Source organism: Zeugodacus cucurbitae, chromosome 4, assembly GCF_028554725.1.
Source record: "Zeugodacus cucurbitae isolate PBARC_wt_2022May chromosome 4, idZeuCucr1.2, whole genome shotgun sequence".
Lineage (NCBI taxonomy): Eukaryota > Metazoa > Arthropoda > Insecta > Diptera > Tephritidae > Zeugodacus > Zeugodacus cucurbitae.
Window position 1 is genome coordinate 64,798,977 of NC_071669.1, and position 17,639 is coordinate 64,816,615.

General features: G+C 32.7%; 1 protein-coding gene and 1 long non-coding RNA gene across 2 annotated transcripts; both read right to left on the bottom strand.

Moving 5' to 3' along the window:
- Positions 1-1,312: 1,312 nt before the first annotated feature.
- LOC114803849 (uncharacterized) lies at positions 1,313-3,607 on the bottom strand. The gene is made up of 3 exons (XM_029039571.2): positions 3,405-3,607; positions 3,160-3,327; positions 1,313-1,632 (listed from the first exon to the last, which is right to left on the bottom strand). Exons 1-3 carry the CDS (start codon positions 3,448-3,450, stop codon positions 1,559-1,561), a joined length of 288 nt encoding a protein of 95 aa, XP_028895404.1. The 5' UTR covers positions 3,451-3,607; the 3' UTR covers positions 1,313-1,558.
- Positions 3,608-8,175: 4,568 nt separating this feature from the next.
- LOC105211156 (uncharacterized) lies at positions 8,176-9,294 on the bottom strand. The gene is made up of 2 exons (XR_851665.3): positions 8,926-9,294; positions 8,176-8,540 (listed from the first exon to the last, which is right to left on the bottom strand). It is a non-coding gene; the product is annotated as an uncharacterized LOC105211156 (long non-coding RNA).
- Positions 9,295-17,639: the final 8,345 nt, after the last annotated feature.

Genomic DNA, 17,639 nt, shown 5'->3' on the forward strand with positions numbered 1-17,639 from the left:
GAACAAAAGGTAAAAGATAATGGAAGTTTCCTCGACAGTAATTAGAAGCTGTTTAATGAACTAAATATATTATATATCAAATTAATTGACTGAGTGCATTAAAGCGCAAGCGGAGCACGTGTAAGCTAAGTGAGTAAAAATCGACAATTATAAGCATATATTTATAATTAATTAATTTTCTCAATTTAAAAAGATAGAAACATTTGCTATTGCAGCTGTTCGTATTTTAATAGCTACTTGCAATACAAAGTATAATGTATTATCGATAACAATATGAATCGATTTCTCATCACTGATCTAAAACCAGCATCTGTAATTCCTCCAAATATGATCAATATTAATGGAAAAAAATCGATAAGTGGAAGTGGGCATAATAGTCGATATTTATCGAGAAAAACTAGAGGGAAATATTAAAAAAAATGTTATTAAGAAAAGTACCACGAAATATGAATAAATAAAAATAGAATAAATATTAAAAAAAATATATAAAAAAGTAATTATTTTAATTTTAATAAGCGTAATGTCACAGACTTTCTTCTTTTGATCTTGAAGCTAACTTACAAATGGAATTCTTATTGAGATTTTGTGAGCAGCTCATGACTTCTCAAGGAGCTATTTAAAAATATTTTTATTAAAATACAGTGGAACTTCCATAACTCGAACTTCTATAACTCGAAGATCCCCATAACTCGAACTTTTTAATTGGCAATAGCGTTTAGAAATCAAATTTCATACAAATTCGAAGTTCTCTATAACTCGAACTTTTTAATTGGCAACAGAAGTCAAATTTCATACACATTTCCTTCCATAAATCGAAATTTTTGGTTAGGACAGTATACAAAATTAAAAATTTTACTATCAAGGAAGAATTTTAACAGAGTCCCTCTATACCTTATGGAGGCGAACAAAAAATATGATATTACACTTATGGATTGCATAAATCATGTAACAAAGTCTTGGGATACAGACGTCAAGAGCCAAACAATAGCAGACTGCAACAAACAAAATTACAGAAAACATATTAACAGATGTATCTAAAACTTTATGCGAAGAAATAAATAAAACTGTCTAAAAATCTATATTTTACAGCTTTTTGAAAAATTTTATGTTTTAACGACAATTCTATAACTCGAAGTCTCTCTAATTCGAAGTTTTTTTGAGGATTATGGAGATTCGAGTTAGAGAAGTTCCACTGTAGTTAAATAATATAATAAAATTACAATTTTATTCTGATTGTTTTTATTCTGGCTAAAGCTCTTAAACACTTTTAAAGCTCTTCTTATTGCACATTGAAAATTCGAAACAGCAGGCATTCGCTAGTAGGGTAAAAACTTTGTTATTTCTTTATTCTATTTGAATGATGAGAACATTGTTTAGTGTCAAGTTTGTTAGGTTATTTTTGGTTTTTGTTTATAAGTATTGTCTACAAGAAATCCGCTTAAGACTAGTGTAGTGTAGTGATATTTTGAGTATATTTGTTGTTTAACATTTAGTTTGGTAATGACATTGCAAATAATTTATTAAAATACATATTAGAGTAGGCGAGTGTCCTTAGTCCTTAGCAAAGCCTATAAGCTGGATGGGTTTTACGTTCAGCTAAATCACACAGGGACATGTCCACCGTTTCGAGATCTGAAATGAACAGAGATAATTTCAATTTAATAATGGATATTACTGCAACTGTGGGGTTACTTTTTGGAGGAAAATATTATTAAATACTATTATTATAGTTATAGGGTGTTTTCAAAGAACTGTCAAAGTGATGCGTTTGATATTCATGTAACTTTATTTTCGGAGGAACTTATAGAGCAAGTTTTTGTCTTAGGTATAAGTAAATTTATAGCATTTGGAGTTCTACCCATCCTGAAGAAACCTTTTCAGATTTTACTTGTATTCAGAAAAAGTTACTCTCTGGTGTGTTTAATATGGTTTTATTCCAAGATTCCAATTGTTGCAGTACTAAATGGTTCCAGAAGCACAGTTCTTCTTCCATATACAGCAAGAGGAACAATTATTTTATTGGCAAGAACTTTTGATGACCTAAGTCCTGGAGTTGTATTACCTATCTCATGATTTTTGTCTTCGTAAACTATACAGTTAGTTCTACCTGCTAGTAGTGTCTAGTGAAAGAAACCATGTTCTATGATCGGATCACTAGGAGCTTTCGAGAGGAAAATTTTGCGCAAGATTTATAGTCCTCAGAACATTGGCCACGGTTAATACCGCAGACGATGGAACAATGAGCTGTACGAGTTATACGACGACATTGACATAGTGTAGCGAATAAAAAGATAGCTGCTACGCTGGCTAGGACATGTTGGCCGAATGGACGAAAACACTCCGGCTTTGAAAGTGTTCGATGCAGTACCCGCCGGAGGAAGCCGAGGAAGGGGAAGGCCTCCACTCCGTTGGAGGGACCAGGTGGAGAGCGACCTGATTACACTTGGGATCTCCAACTGGCGTCGAACTGCGAAGAAAAGAGAGGAGTGGCGCGCTATAATCGATTCGGCTATAACCGGCTAAACGGTTCCAATGCCAATCACATACGTACATGATCGGCGAGAAAGTGGTATAATATTAGACCGAGGTGATGAGTCCTTATAATACGGAGTCTCACTGATAAGAAGTCGACATTCTTTCTCAGTTATAATTAGAATAAAATTTCCATTGCTCTGATCCTCCACCCTTTTTATTCTATTGGAGTATTAGAACTTATGATGAATACGTATTCAATTTAGGTTATATTAAATGTTATTTACTGGCCTCAATTAGCGATTTTTGACACGAAAAAAGCACAATGCTTAAGTATAATGTTTTTTATGTCCCAAAAAGCTGAGGAATTTGTTTCTAAACTTTTTAATTTTGTCCCTGAATATTAGTTAATTGTATTTGTATAGTAAAACTAATTGAAAATCGTTATTAAGCTATACAATATGGACCAACACTTTGTATTTATTTTTAAACATACAATATTTCGTCTGAACTACTACAAGAGTTCACTCAAAGGCTTTAAAAACACTTCCGAGTTTATTTAACAAACTTTTAACTGAAGACAGTCCTTCAAAGCTGTTCTTTTTTACGCACTCTTATCAATTGTAATTAAATTATTTTCGAAATATTATTCACAAAAAAAAAATATTATGTTGAGCTTCTACTTACTGTGCTTCGTGTTACATTTTAATCGATCGTATAGACATTTGTTGTCAAATCTAGCATAACAATTACTGTCATAGCCACAAACGAGATCGCGTGTCGTGGGACATTCTTCGTTGCATTGTTTCGGCTTCGATTGTGAATCTGCGCTAGCCAATGTGACAAGCGCGAGTACTAAAATTAGCAATAAAATATATTTAGTACTTGTTTAACATTTAAATATAAATTATATAATTCCATTCAATATTTACCCATTAGCAAACAGATAAAAGACACTTTTGTAATTGTGGTTCTCATTTTGACTACAATTTAATAAAAAAACGCGCTGTTATTGTTTATGGAAATAAAATTTTTAATTATTATACACAGCAATTATGTAAATTCTGCTGGCGTTGCAAACTGTCTGTCACGGAATCTCTTAGTCGACTGTTTGTGCGGCGTCGGCTGAAATGTTCTCACTGGCGATGTGAATCTATCCCAGTTTCCGTTATAAACTTGGATTTTGCATAAATACATATATGTGAGTAACTAACAGTGACAGTGGGAACTCGGTAAAGTGAACTGATATGATATATGTACATAGAGGTTAGCATAATTTTTTACACGTTTATATATACATATTATTTTTTATAATTAATAAAAAAAAAATTAATTTAAAATTAAATATTAAATTATAAAATATATTATAAAATATTTTGGTCAACAAAATTAATTAAATATTTTTTATAATTTTTTTTCCAAGCTACTTACTTATAAAAATACTTAGGTGGTTATTTAATTATCACCAGTTATTAATAAAATCCATTATTTTAAATTAATCAATAATAATTAATTACAAAAAAAAAAAATATTTTATTTGCTACTTTATTTTAGTACTCATCGTATTTGGCGCCAATGAGCTAAGATTATCATTTCAAGCGCCTCTTACGTTCTAGGCTTCATATACTAACGTACCAATATATACATACAAACATATTCATATGTTGATTAGTACATATAAATAAGAATGCACGTCATTGCAAATACTAATATAATTTCACTGATAAGTATTTACAGTTTCTATGAATTATTTATGTATGTATGTCCATCTGTGTATATAATTGCTGCAGATAAGAATATGTATTGAAATAGCAAAGATTTATACTATCATTTTCCTGCAAATATATACAATTGTTGGTATATACATAGCTATAAACAGTGTCCACATTGAGTACTTGAACCATATTAGGGGCGTTTTTTTTGGGATGCTGACTACGTGGCCCGTGGACAAAGTGATTGCGAGATAACCTACACAGACATTTCTAAGGAATTTTCATATTCATACACAAATATACATCTTTATTTATAAGATCATTCATATTATTGCTGAATTTTAAAAATTTGCTTCAGCAATGTGAATTATTGTAAAACATCATCGATTTAAATAGTAAATATTGAGGTTTATATGGAGGAGTACGGTCAGTTAGAGGGTGTTTAATTTGGTAAGATATTTTAATTTAAAATTAATTTCCGCAGAAGTCAAAGTTTTAGATTTTTTATATAAATAAATAATTATAAATTTGATTGTTGAATTTCCTAAAGGAAGAGATTTTTAATTTTGTATTTTTTGTATAGATACATTAGATACTAAAAATTAAAATTATCATACTAGAAAGCGGTTTGGTTCGGGAGTTATTGAACATTTTGTACTCCCGTAATTAAATAAGGGGTCACGTGGGTTTTGTCGGGTAAAAACGGCCTGTTTTCAATATTTTTTTTATAAATACATATTTAAGGAATAATTTCTGAAATAAAAAACAAAATTAAAATTCCTCCATTGTGACGTCATTTCCGGTGACCCCTCGGAAAAAAGGTGTGTCCGCGTTGTCAGCATAACTCCAGACAGGATCATCCAAAAGGAAAAAAACAAAAATAAGTGGCAAGACCATAAACTCGTGCTTGAACGAAGAAAAGCCAAAAAAAAGTAAAAATTGGAATTTGGGCTGACATTTTACCAAAAAATAAAAATTTCGGTCAAATTGGTTACACATTTTGTTTTTTTTTTTAAATAGTTGTAATTGAAAAAAAATGCTTCCAAAAAATCGTCCAAACACGAATAAATTGAATCTTCTTCTTCTTCTTGACTGGCGTAGCCAAAACAGCGCTCCACGTATCCCTCCTTCTGGCAGTTTGACGCCAATTGGTTATACCAAGCGAATCCAGGTCCCTCTCCACCTGGTCCTTCCATCGGAGTGGAGGTCTACCTCTTCCTCGGCTTCCACCAGCGGGTACTGCATCGAAAATTGGGGTCTCTCATCCGAGGCTGTTTCTTCCTATTCATTAGGGGGTGTTTTTATGTGGTGGGTTCCAAACCCTACGCACAACCGCACAAGCGGGTTTCGCCTTCTCACTTTAGCTCGCCTCCAAACGGATGTCTGTTGGCTACCCAGAGGATAGTTGGTCTAAATTGAATACCTGTACAAAATTTCATCAATATCGGTTTACAAGTTTTCGAGAGCATTTGACAACCGATTTTGAAAACACGGTTCCGAGAAAAACGCGTTTAAAGTTTTGAGTAACAATAATACCTGACTTGGAGCGAACTCTGACTCTGTACCTCCGAAACTTTTCGGATCGACTTGAAAATTTAGGATAATATTCCAGAGATGTTGTAGAAATTCATAAGCAAAAAAATCGATTTTTTAACCTTCGAAACCCATGTAACCCCTAAATTTAATTTTATTATGATAACACACAATTATTCACGTATCAAACTATATCATATGCAATATTATACGCTTAATCCGTTTATGAGATATATGGGGGCTAGAAGAAGTATTGACAAGATTTTGCCCATATTCGGCACAGAGGCACACTATTATAATTATCCTCTGACTTTATTTAGAATATCTGAGAGTTTTGCCAACATTTTCGGTAAAAAATTCGTCACAAGTACTAAAGCACCTCATACTCGGTATCTGGGGCTTTGAAAATTTATAGTCGGATTTTTAGACGGGTGATGCCACACTAGAAATGCAGTATTTGTGCAAAATTCTGTTCCGATATTTTCCTAGTGCTTAATTTATAGATCCAGATGGACTTCAAAAATGTGGTATAAGCAAAGTAGGCGTGGTTGTAAACCGATCTCAAACTATACTGATGAGATAACAAAAAATTGTTATTGATCGAATTTCGTTGAAATCGGTTATATTAAATGTTATTTTTTGGCCTCGAGTTGTTCCTGCGTATGATTTTTGATCCATAAGTGGGCGCAACCACGCCCATTTTCCATTAAAAAAAATTCTGTAAAATTTGGTGTTTTCATACTCGATTTTAGTGAATTAACGCACTTTTAGTAATTTCTGCATAATCTTTGTATGAGGAGTGTGTGTGTAGGGTTTAGTGGGACCATAAAAGTAACTGCGTACGCGTATGCCTGACCTATATAATTAAAGAGGGCGTGAGTTTAAACAGGTTAGACTACTGCAATTAGTTATATACCGTCTCTCTTGTAATTAACGTAATACTTTTCCAGTTTCTTCACATATAATTTGTTTAACAAGAGTTCAGAGTTCAAACATAGCGAGCAGAGAAGTGGACTATTGAAGGCATTTATACGACAAACCCGGCATCTATTCTTCTCTCGTATAATTTAATGACCAATGAACAATTTATAATGGGAGAGATAAGAGCTTATTGAACTATGTTTCTTCAATATAATTCCTTAATGAAATTAATTGGAAAAATATTTATTTTTAATCGTTGTCGTGTAGTAAATAAGTCATTAGTTTATTATTGAGTTATAGGCAGTTTAAATCGGAAACAACTCGCTTTGCTAAACTGACTGACAGACTTTACAGAAATTTAGGGCGTCTGCTTACCTACTTATAATTATATATATATACATATGTATATACATATATTATATGTTTGTACGTATTTTCTGCTTAGCTGAGCTTTTACTCTTTAAATGCAGTTATGTTTGTGAAGCTATATAATTATTTAAGTATGTGTGTGTCCACATATATATCAAACATTTTTCAGTGCATCCAAACCTGTATGCTTGTCGCGAATTCCCGGCATATGTCATCGTACTTATTGCTATTTTTAAATACTCGCCTCTTTGATGCCTCCGTAGGCGATTTAATTATACACACAAGAAGATAGGCGTGTAGTATTGCGGCTAAAAATAAGTCAAGTTGTGCTATAATTAGCTGTAAGAAGAATAATTAAAAGACTAGTAATCGAAGGAGAGCATACATGTGATCGCTTATAGCAATTATAAGTGCATATGTCAATGTAAAAATATTAATGTAAGCTAGGGTGGTACTTATTTCTAAGGTTTAAAATTTAAAATTTTTTTTTGCTTTTATTAAACAAATTTTAATATAATGTTGTTTTGGGATAACAGATAAACAATTAAATCTCTAAGCTTTGGTAAATAAGTATAAATAACCGGCGAAGGAAATTAATATTATCTGTGCATTTAGATTTTATGACTTCTTTGGCGATTAGAAAAGTAAAGACTTCAAGACTTCACAAATACTATTAGTAGAACATTTGAAAATTATTAATAGACTTTTTCGTCTATAAATTCGTTGTCATATTTAAATAATATTTTTGATAAAAGAATGATTCTGTAATGTAATGAAATATAATTTTACTGAATTATTCCAAATAGTTTTATATGACAAAAGTGGGGTTATGTCAGCAGAAATCTTCGGAAACTTTGTTTTTAATTTGGTTTAAATAGGAAATTCTCTTCAAAGGTTTATTTAAAGGAAATACGATTTTTCATATATGGCCAATGTCCTTATTAATTAATTTTCATCATACTTTTTTTTGACATTATTTTAATATTAACTAATATTGTTTGCAAATTTTTTAATATAACTATAATCCATGACATTTTATGTAAAATAATAAAATTCGAATTTATTTGGTTATATAATTCAAGTACAGATCGTTATTATATAGCATTATAAATAGTAGTTCAGTACCATATGGTTTTCAATACCGATCCACTGATTAGAAAAAAATAAATAAACACAAAATCATTGAAATTTATTTAGAAAATATATTTGTTTTAACATTACAACTATGTACACTAACACTGTTTTTATAGAGCAAAAAAGCATTAAAAAATTTATTTTATTTCCAACAAGCTTCCACATTGAACTACACAATACAAAAGACTTAAGTAACGAACTTCAAATAACTTCAGTGCAACTATAAATTTTCGAAGATATTCAACAGCTCATCATCGCCAACGAAGGTAACACAAAGTAGAGCACGCCGACTCCACCCACGTACGCCTCTTAGTCAACTTTGTTGCAACATGCGATATTTGAGCATTTTCCAAGACAAAACGCTCTGGTTGAGCCCCTCACACAGACGCACCACACAACCTTCAAGTACAGAAAGCACAAAAAACGCCAATAAAAAATAATGGAAAATAATTTTAAGTTAAAAAAAATTATAAAAAATAATAAAATTATATGAAAAATAATAAAAAGTTATAAAAAAAATAATTTTAAATAAAAAATAATAATAATTTATTAAGTTAAATATGTTTTTAAATATTTAATTAGAATTTATTTTCAATACAGCAACAGGTTCTGACAAAGTTCACTGGCATCACACCGTCAGCACTGTAACTCGTTTAGCTTGTCAAAGCGTTAGCTATAAACAACGAGCTGCGTAAAAATTAATTGAACTGAAAGCGTGTCACAGCCGAGAGTTAATTGAAAATCAATTTCATACACTAATTAAACACTGAGAGACACTACTAACCCACAAGATATTTGATGACACGCAGCAAAACCATAATTGAACACTTTATATTTTTTTAATAAAAAAAAATTGTTAAAATTACTAATTTTGTTTTTGTTGTTGTATTGCTCAATGCAAATTTTGACAAAAATTTCCTTTAATAAGCGCAACGATACGTTTTACACTGTTTAACCGCTCAACTTGTTGTTGACTCGCCAAAGTTTAGAACGTAATTGAACGCAGAATTGAATTGCAACGTTGATCTTAAACCAAAAATACAAGTATGCAATCAACAAGCAACAACAACAACACTGCGGGTAGGCGCTTGCTGTAGGCTATATGTGTTACAGCTGATTGCTTTTGTTGCACCAACCAAATTTGGCCGCTTTGTTGCCTGACAGTGGCAGTGGTAACGGTAGTTGCATTTATTTGCACATTCGCTAAGGTGCTTGTAGGTCGTGGCTTTTTTTGCTTTCATAAGAGTAGTTGTATATATAACTAGTTCTATATGTTGCACATACGCGCTTATATCATTATAAATGCAAACAACTTTGTTGTGCATATGCCATAAATGGGCACACACACTTACATATATAAATATTTATATATATACCCGAATATTGTACATATATGTATGTACTTATTGCACGTTCGTAGATGCAGAGGACAATATCCTACTACACTGTCCAACAGCATTTTTGGAACAGAATAGCGACCCTATAATTCTGAAAGGGTATGTTGAGTAGATCATTTCTGTAGAACAAACTTATGGTCCAGCACGTTTTTGATTTTCTCGAAAATAGGGTCAAATTGACCCATAAAGAAACCAGTTAGAGGGTTAAGATCTTCCACAAAAACAATTCTCATACAATTCCACAATACAACTTTGACCATAAGAATTCTCTCAGACATTAACTTACAACATTTTTTTTCATATAGTAGAATGCTCCCTTCGACCAAACAATGAAAACTTTGACCCACTGTAAAAAAAAACTCAGACGTGCTGGACCATAAGTTTGTTCTACAGAAATGATCTACTCAACATACCCTTTCAGAATTATAGGGTCGCTATTCTGTTCCATTCAAAAAGTCTTCATTTGTTGGACAGTGCTATTAGACGCTTTGATTAATGGCATGCTTATGATGACTGAAAACGTGTCTGCGAGCGTTAAGTGTTGGTAAATTCTAGTTACGCTCGTTTTTCTTCAGAGTTTCTTAAGAATTTTATGCTGTCATAACTTATTTATTACACTCAAATGGTTATTTATTAACTGCTGAAGAATTGCCTCACAAAGTTTTCAAGAATTATCCGCAGTTTCTAGTTGAAACTCTTTGAATTTTTTTTATATAATACACTTTTTTTAATAATATATTTACAAATACTTATTTAAGTCTACGCCAGAACATTATTCGGTCTATTTGTTGTGTGTGTCCTAAGGGTATCTTAACTCAAAACATTCCTTAGAAGCCATTTTGTGCTACAGAAACACTACAAAAACAATGTTTCAGCGATGACCTCCTGATTTTCATGAAAATCCTTGCCGCTTTGCCTATGTCTTGGGGTCATAAATATTCTTGAAAAAAAGGAGACTTTTTCACCAAATTTGTTTGCATCAAAAATGTTATCAAATCGGACATAAAACTGAATAATATTTGCTTTTGTTAATACACTCAACCTTAATGACCTTGAATATTCCGTTTGTCTTCTTACCTCATTGCTTGTCAATGTGATTTTTCCTCATCCATTTTGATTCCGTGTTTTGAACAAAATAAAGATCTATTCATCCGTCTACATTAATGTTGCCCCCTTTTGAAACAATCCCCATTCGACATTATGTACTTAAGCCAGCGCTTCTTAGAACCGTCGTTCTCAAACTCCAACTTCTCAAACTTTTGGGATGGGTCTTTAAGGAGGTTGGGGCAACGTTACAGTATTGTTATTGGCCAAGAATCGAAAATCGCCGAGCTCATAATTTGTAAAAGAACTTTTACTCTGAAGAACTTCCCAGAATTCAATGTTTGCATTTTTGGCAGTTTTGCTCATAGATTGATGACAGACGGGTCTATGTACAATTACTGCAACGGACCCGGATTTTTATCCGGATAGAGACTGAAAGCTCGGTAGCATTCTTAAATTTGGGAATAATTTCTGTTTTTACAACAACAATTAGTAAGTAATTTAATTAAGATCTTAAGAAAAGACTAATATTTTTTTCAGATTCTGTAGAATTGAGCTTAGGGGTCCGATAAAGAGGTGCTTTTAATATTACTATCGATATTTCTTGCACTAAAATGGTTCATATAGCCATTTTTTAGGATTTCGAAGGCGATTATTCAGCTATCAGCCATCAGGGTGGTATTGAGGATTTGCACTTAGTTCACAGGGTTATCAGGAACGTGACTCTATATTTGTTTATATATTATGTTGGCAAAAATCTCCCTTCCGTCTTTTTGTCTTTTGAATTTATTGGCTATGTATACATCTTTCAAAGGTCTTGATATAACTTACAAAACGACACCGGCATGATTAGTTTGGATATTGCGTTCAACAGTTATAGACATGTAAACATGAAGTTCACTAACGCCGGAATTCGCGCTATTTTTTAAGTTTTCCTTCGTTAAAAGCAAATGCGCTAGAGTAACGTTCCGTGGGATTAATGGTGTTTTGGGGGATGGTACTCTCTCACTTTGAACTGAGGAGGAATGGTCTCAACGATTCAGAGTGGGTGAAAATGACACCATGGATAAGCCAGCCGGCGGAAGACATGTGACGACGAATACCGTTTAAACCATGGAAAACATCGAGTTAGACCCGCATGTGGCATCTCGTGACATCGCCCAGGCGATGGAAGTTAGTCACCAAACCATTTTAAACCATCTGCAGAAGGCTGAATACACAAAAAAGCTTGATGTTTGGGCGCAGCATGATTTGACGCAAAAAAACCTTCTGGACCGAATCAACGCCTGCGATATGCTGCTGTAGGGGAACGAACTCGATCCATTTTTGAAGCGGATGGTAACTGGCGACGAAAAATTGATCACATACGACAATATCAAGCGAAAACCGTCGTGGTCGAAGGCCGGTGAATCGTCCCAAACAGTGGCCAAGCCGGCATTGACGACCAGGAAGGTTTTGCTGTGTGTTTGGTGGGATTGGTAGGGAATCATCTATTATGAGCTGCTCCCATTTGGCCCGACGCTTAATTCTACAATCTACATAATCATGTTACGATATTATAAATACATAAATATCTTATAAAATCTACTCCAATAGTTACTAAACTAAAAAGAAAAATTAATTAAATATTTTATAAAATTTCAACATGCTTTTTTTGACGTGTGAACTCAATATTAGCTTCCCCGTTTTATTTCCACAGCTTCATTTAATAAGCAATACTTGAAACTATAATTATTTATAAATTTTCGGCCTACGTCTTTCTGTAATGTCACATAGGTACTTGCCTTAAGATAGAATAATTTTATGAGCCCATATATCAAAAACTTGTTTGTGCTAAGTAGGCGTTGCAGAATATGTTAATTGAATGCAGCTGCGTCAAAAATTGTTTCTAAGTTACAATTGGTGTCACTTTGCCGAATTTTTTCTCCATACAAAGACATTTATTTTTTAAACATTAACAATTTATATTTCAACTATTTTGAAGTGCTATAAAATGTTGGGGAAAAGGAACGTTGTATAGATGCGGGCTAATAAACAAATGCGGCTAATAAAATTTGTGCTTGCTAATTGTCGATTGTAGCGTGCTGGCTAACGGTAAAAGAAACGCACACACATACATACATATGTGAAGTGGGTTATGAGTAGAAGGGGCAACACATGCTGCAACTGTGACATGTAGCACGTTGCGCACGTACATAGCATTATGCTTGCAACAACGCCGAGTGACGTACGTATGTATGTCTAATTGCTGCCACACAACAACCTTCAGCGGTCACTAGTTAGATTGCCGCATGCGCAGCGACAGCGGTTGGTGATCGTGAATTTGAACAACTTTGTGCTGTCTGTTGTGCTCTGTGCGACGCAACAACCTGTTGTGGCAACAACAACAACAAGTGTGTTGCGCTGATATTGTTAATTTGTTGACTTCTATTGAAACGGAAAATATTTTTATTTGCACTTCACTTGCTGGCTAACGAGTCGGTTTGTCGAATTTTTGTTGTTGCTGTTGTTGCGCTCTATTGACTGTTTGTCTTGAACGCATTACGCAAGTCGGTAGCAATAAACTTCAAGTTAGCAATTTTTTGGCAATTTCCATGTTGCTGGTTTCCGTTGTTTTTTTTCAGAGCTTTTGAAGCAGAACGGTGCTTCCATGGAAACAAACGAATGCAGTTGTCATTAGCTACAACATATTCCGTTTACGCAATGCAAGTTGCAATCAATCGAGCCGCTCACCTTCACGCAGCAGCACATTTCAATTGTAGTTGCTGTTGTTGTTTTTGTTGGTTTATTTAATTATTTTTGTCATTTTGTCTGCATGATTATTCGCTTGCAATTAACTCGGCGGTTCAATCAGTGCGTGCTGTTTGCTTGGGTGTCTGTATGTGCATATATATGCATTTGTTTACTGTTCACTTTTCTGCGTGTATGTCTATTTATTTGCTTTTGCAATTAATTTAGAGTTCATGTTGCTACTAAATTAATTTGCCTCGACTTGTCTATGTGTATGTCTCTGCCAATTAATCCATAGAAATACAATTATGCCATAAAATAACAGTAAAACGTCACACGGGCACATTTATGTATTTGTCTGAATGCATTAAATTTTTATGCGCTCAACAAGTGGCTAAAAGAGTAATAAATAATTATGCAACTTAATGCAAATGACTTGCATTTCATTTCGCAATGCAATTACTGATATTATATTTCAACTTTTTTAATTTTTTTAATATAATTAACAAGTAAGGAAAGGAAGACAAAAATTCAGCGACTAGTAGGTTTAAAGCTACATATGAAAATATTGTTTATGATATGACTTTTAGGATTATATTTTTAGAGGAATCGTTAGACAAAAAATATTGTTTTAATTTCAATATTTTAAAAATCTAGAATTATACTAAACATATATTATATGATTATTTTTTATTACCCAACAGTTTTAAAGAACGTTGTTAAGTTAAAATATCTAGATCGGATATAAATCTGCGTCGATTCTGGTTACTTCAGTCTTAAGATAAGAAACTATAATGTGTTTGTGTCTTAAGCCTTTTGTTTCATTTGATAAGGATCCTTAATATTAGTTTGGCAAATATCTCCCTTCCGCTTTTTTGCTATTTATTCAATGCTTTATAAAAGGTGTTACAGTGATCGGATTTAGTTCAAATTTGCGCCGTTCGATTCGTGTTTCGATAATCTGTTTCCATCTAGATGGCAACTTCATAATACTCCCATGGTACAAGCTATCCTCCTTACTTACGAAGAACTCGGACAACCACTTTTCACAAGCCTCCTTTGAGTTCAACTTTACACCACCAAGGGCGTTCGCCATGGACAGGAACAGGTGGTAATCACTTGGCGCTATGTGCGGGATATATGGTGGATGAGATAAAACCTCCCATCCGAGCTCCCTTAGCTTCTGACGAGTCATCAACGAAGTGTGTGGTCTGGCGTTGTCCTGGTGGAACACTATACCCTTCCTGTTGGCCAATTCTGGACGCTTTTGGCCTATCGCCTGCTTCAAGCGGTCCAGTTGTTCGCAGTAGATGGTTGAATTAAGCGTCTGGCCATATGGGAGCAGCTCTTAGTGGATAATTACCTTCCAATCCCACCAAACACACAGCAAAACCTTCCTGGCTGTCAATCCCGGCTTGGTCACTGTTTGGGACAATTCACTGGCCTTCGACCACGACCGTTTTCGCTTCATATTGTCGTATGTGATCCATTTTTCGCGGCCTGTCACAATCCTCTTCAAAAATGGGTCGAGTTCGTTCCGTTTTAGCAGCATATAGCAGGCGTTGATTCGGTCGTTTTGTAGGTTATGTCAAGACCTTTCAAAGATGTATAGTAATGCCAGATACGAGCTCTGTAGCGTTTTATACATAGCCGCGAAATTCAAAACACAAAAAGGTGGAAGGGAGATGTTTGCCAACATCATATAAGAACTAATAAGTGATTATCAGCTGTAATTTAGGAAAATCTGTCAGCTGGTATCGCCAAGGCTTTATTCAAGAGTCACTTTAACTAATTATGCCAATCGAGACGCCTTTGAAGCGGCTAATAGTACCCAGTACTTCAAACCTTATGCCTAATTTGAATTCGAAAACTAAATAATTATAAGACAAAGGAAAGTATATAATTCTAAAGAGATATTTATTTATACCAAACTTAAACTGTAATTAAGCGACGATTGGACCAAAATAGAAGTTCAAAAATTCAACAAAATGTGTAACGTGGAAGCTTGTCGGATCGTGAACAACATGCCATTGATAATTATTTCAGTCAGATGAGATCTCTTCAGATTAATTGGGTGGTTTTTCCAAATTTTTAGACTGTAAAGTATAACGAAGTGCAGTATTATTAATTGTTACACTTGATTGAAGAGTAAAATGATTTTTATTAAAAAATATTTATTTAATAAAATATAGTTTAAAATTTCCTACAAACTGATTTTTTATTGATTTAAAGTATAAATTTGTTAACATAATATCTTACCAATTTACTTATTTAGTCTCTTAGCGCCTGAAAGTATGCTATTTTGCAAAAAATTTCATTTCCTCAACCGATCGTTGCAAGCAGAGAAATAAGACGCGCCTAAATGTAGACCATGAGAATTGTTATTGCTTTTGGTATACAAATACATGCACATTTTTACCAGCAATTCGTATTGTGTGTGTGTAAATTTCAATTTTTAGTTAAAAATTCGTTTTGGATGACAAATATATAAAATAAAATTTTAAAGAGAAAAAAAGTCATTTATTTATTATTTAAAAATACTATTTTATTTATTTCTATAAATTTACAAATTAATATATGTATATAAGATTTCCTAGAAATTTTTTAATAAAAACATTCAAAATTGTCGAATTGAAACAATAAATTAAAAAAATAAGCATAATTCTTATAAAGTAAAAAAGGATGATTAAATATTTTTTATCTCCAAGTCTATTCATATACACAAACTACATACAGTAGTAGTAGTACTTTAACACCAATATATATTGTTTATTGTTTTGTTTCATTTATCACAACGTTCCATGCCGGCCGGCTGGAGTTTCGTCGGAATCTTTTTATGAATGGACAGATGTGTTTTTGTGTTAAATGTGACTGAGAGCAGAGTATAAAAATTGCGATTGAGTGTGTGCGAGTATAACTCTCAATACAATCACGTTACGCTTACACTTTCTTCAACGACGAATTGGAGAAATAAACAAAACAACAAAAGCAGATTTTTATATGTTTATAAGTGTGTTTTTAGAATAGTATGTATATAAGTGCCGGTATACAAACAAACAGCGCTAATAAACGAATGGCAGAAAAATGCTATCACTATTTTATTTGAGGCGTTGAATAATTGAGGCAATGAAATGGTGTGCGAAAAAAATAAAAAAAAATATTTTAGGCTGTATTCTAAATTTTAGTATTATTATAATATTTAAAATGTGGATTTTGTTTTAGTATTTTTTTGATTTAAGAAACAAAATTTAAAAAAATTATTTTCAAGAATTTTAGGGAAAAGTTTAAGTCTTTTTTAAATTAGCATGATTTTTAAATGATGATTTATAAAAAATTCAAAGTTTTAAAATATTTAATGAACTTAATACAATTTCTTAAATTGAACCATCGCGTTAATTTTGGTTAATAATTATTAAAAAATGTCAAAAATATTTAATTTAAAATTTTTCAACTTCTGAAATCATTTTCATAACATTTTATTATTAAAATATTTATTTTATATAGTATATAGCTTTTGAGGATCTATATCTGAATCACAAGCTTCAAAAAAATTCTTCTGTAAAGTAAAAAACGTATAATATATGTAAGTATATAGTTTATTATCTAATAGACTACATTATATATTCTTGGTTGTTTCTAAAAGAATTTAAAAAATAGCAAACAATTTTTCAATTCAAATTGAAATCAAAATGAGAATATTTAAATTATCCAATAAAAATATATATGTATTTATTAAAAAAAAATTATTTATGTTAGTCTTCAATTATTTATTTATGTTATCTTCAATTCTCCCGCTTATCGCAATTACTTTAAATAAATATTGTGCTATCTCAAACCCACATACATACATTGTACATAGTACAAGTTAGAAAAGATTTATTGTACACCCATGAACATTAATTTTTTCTACAAATATACATAATTACATACACACACATATATACACATTAAATACATGCAACACTAAGTCAAGTGAAGTCATCAAAGCAAGCAACTCTTATCAGCAACACAATTTTTTTCATGCAGCAATAACAACTTGACTTCCAACCTCTTCCTCTCCCTCAATCAGCCGAATACTTGTTGCGTGTTGCAGCAATGCATGCGTGAGCGCTATGCCTTGCCAGTCATAAACAGCTGAGATTGCCGATAAGCATATATGCTGCACGCACAAGCCGATACATACACACACACACACAAGTAAAAAATATGCAATTCACACGTACCCACACACATACACACACATTCATATAACCGTAACGATCAAGACGATCGTGCGACCGTCGCCGATTGACTTTACGCCGAAGTCAGAAGGAAAAAATGTTTCAAA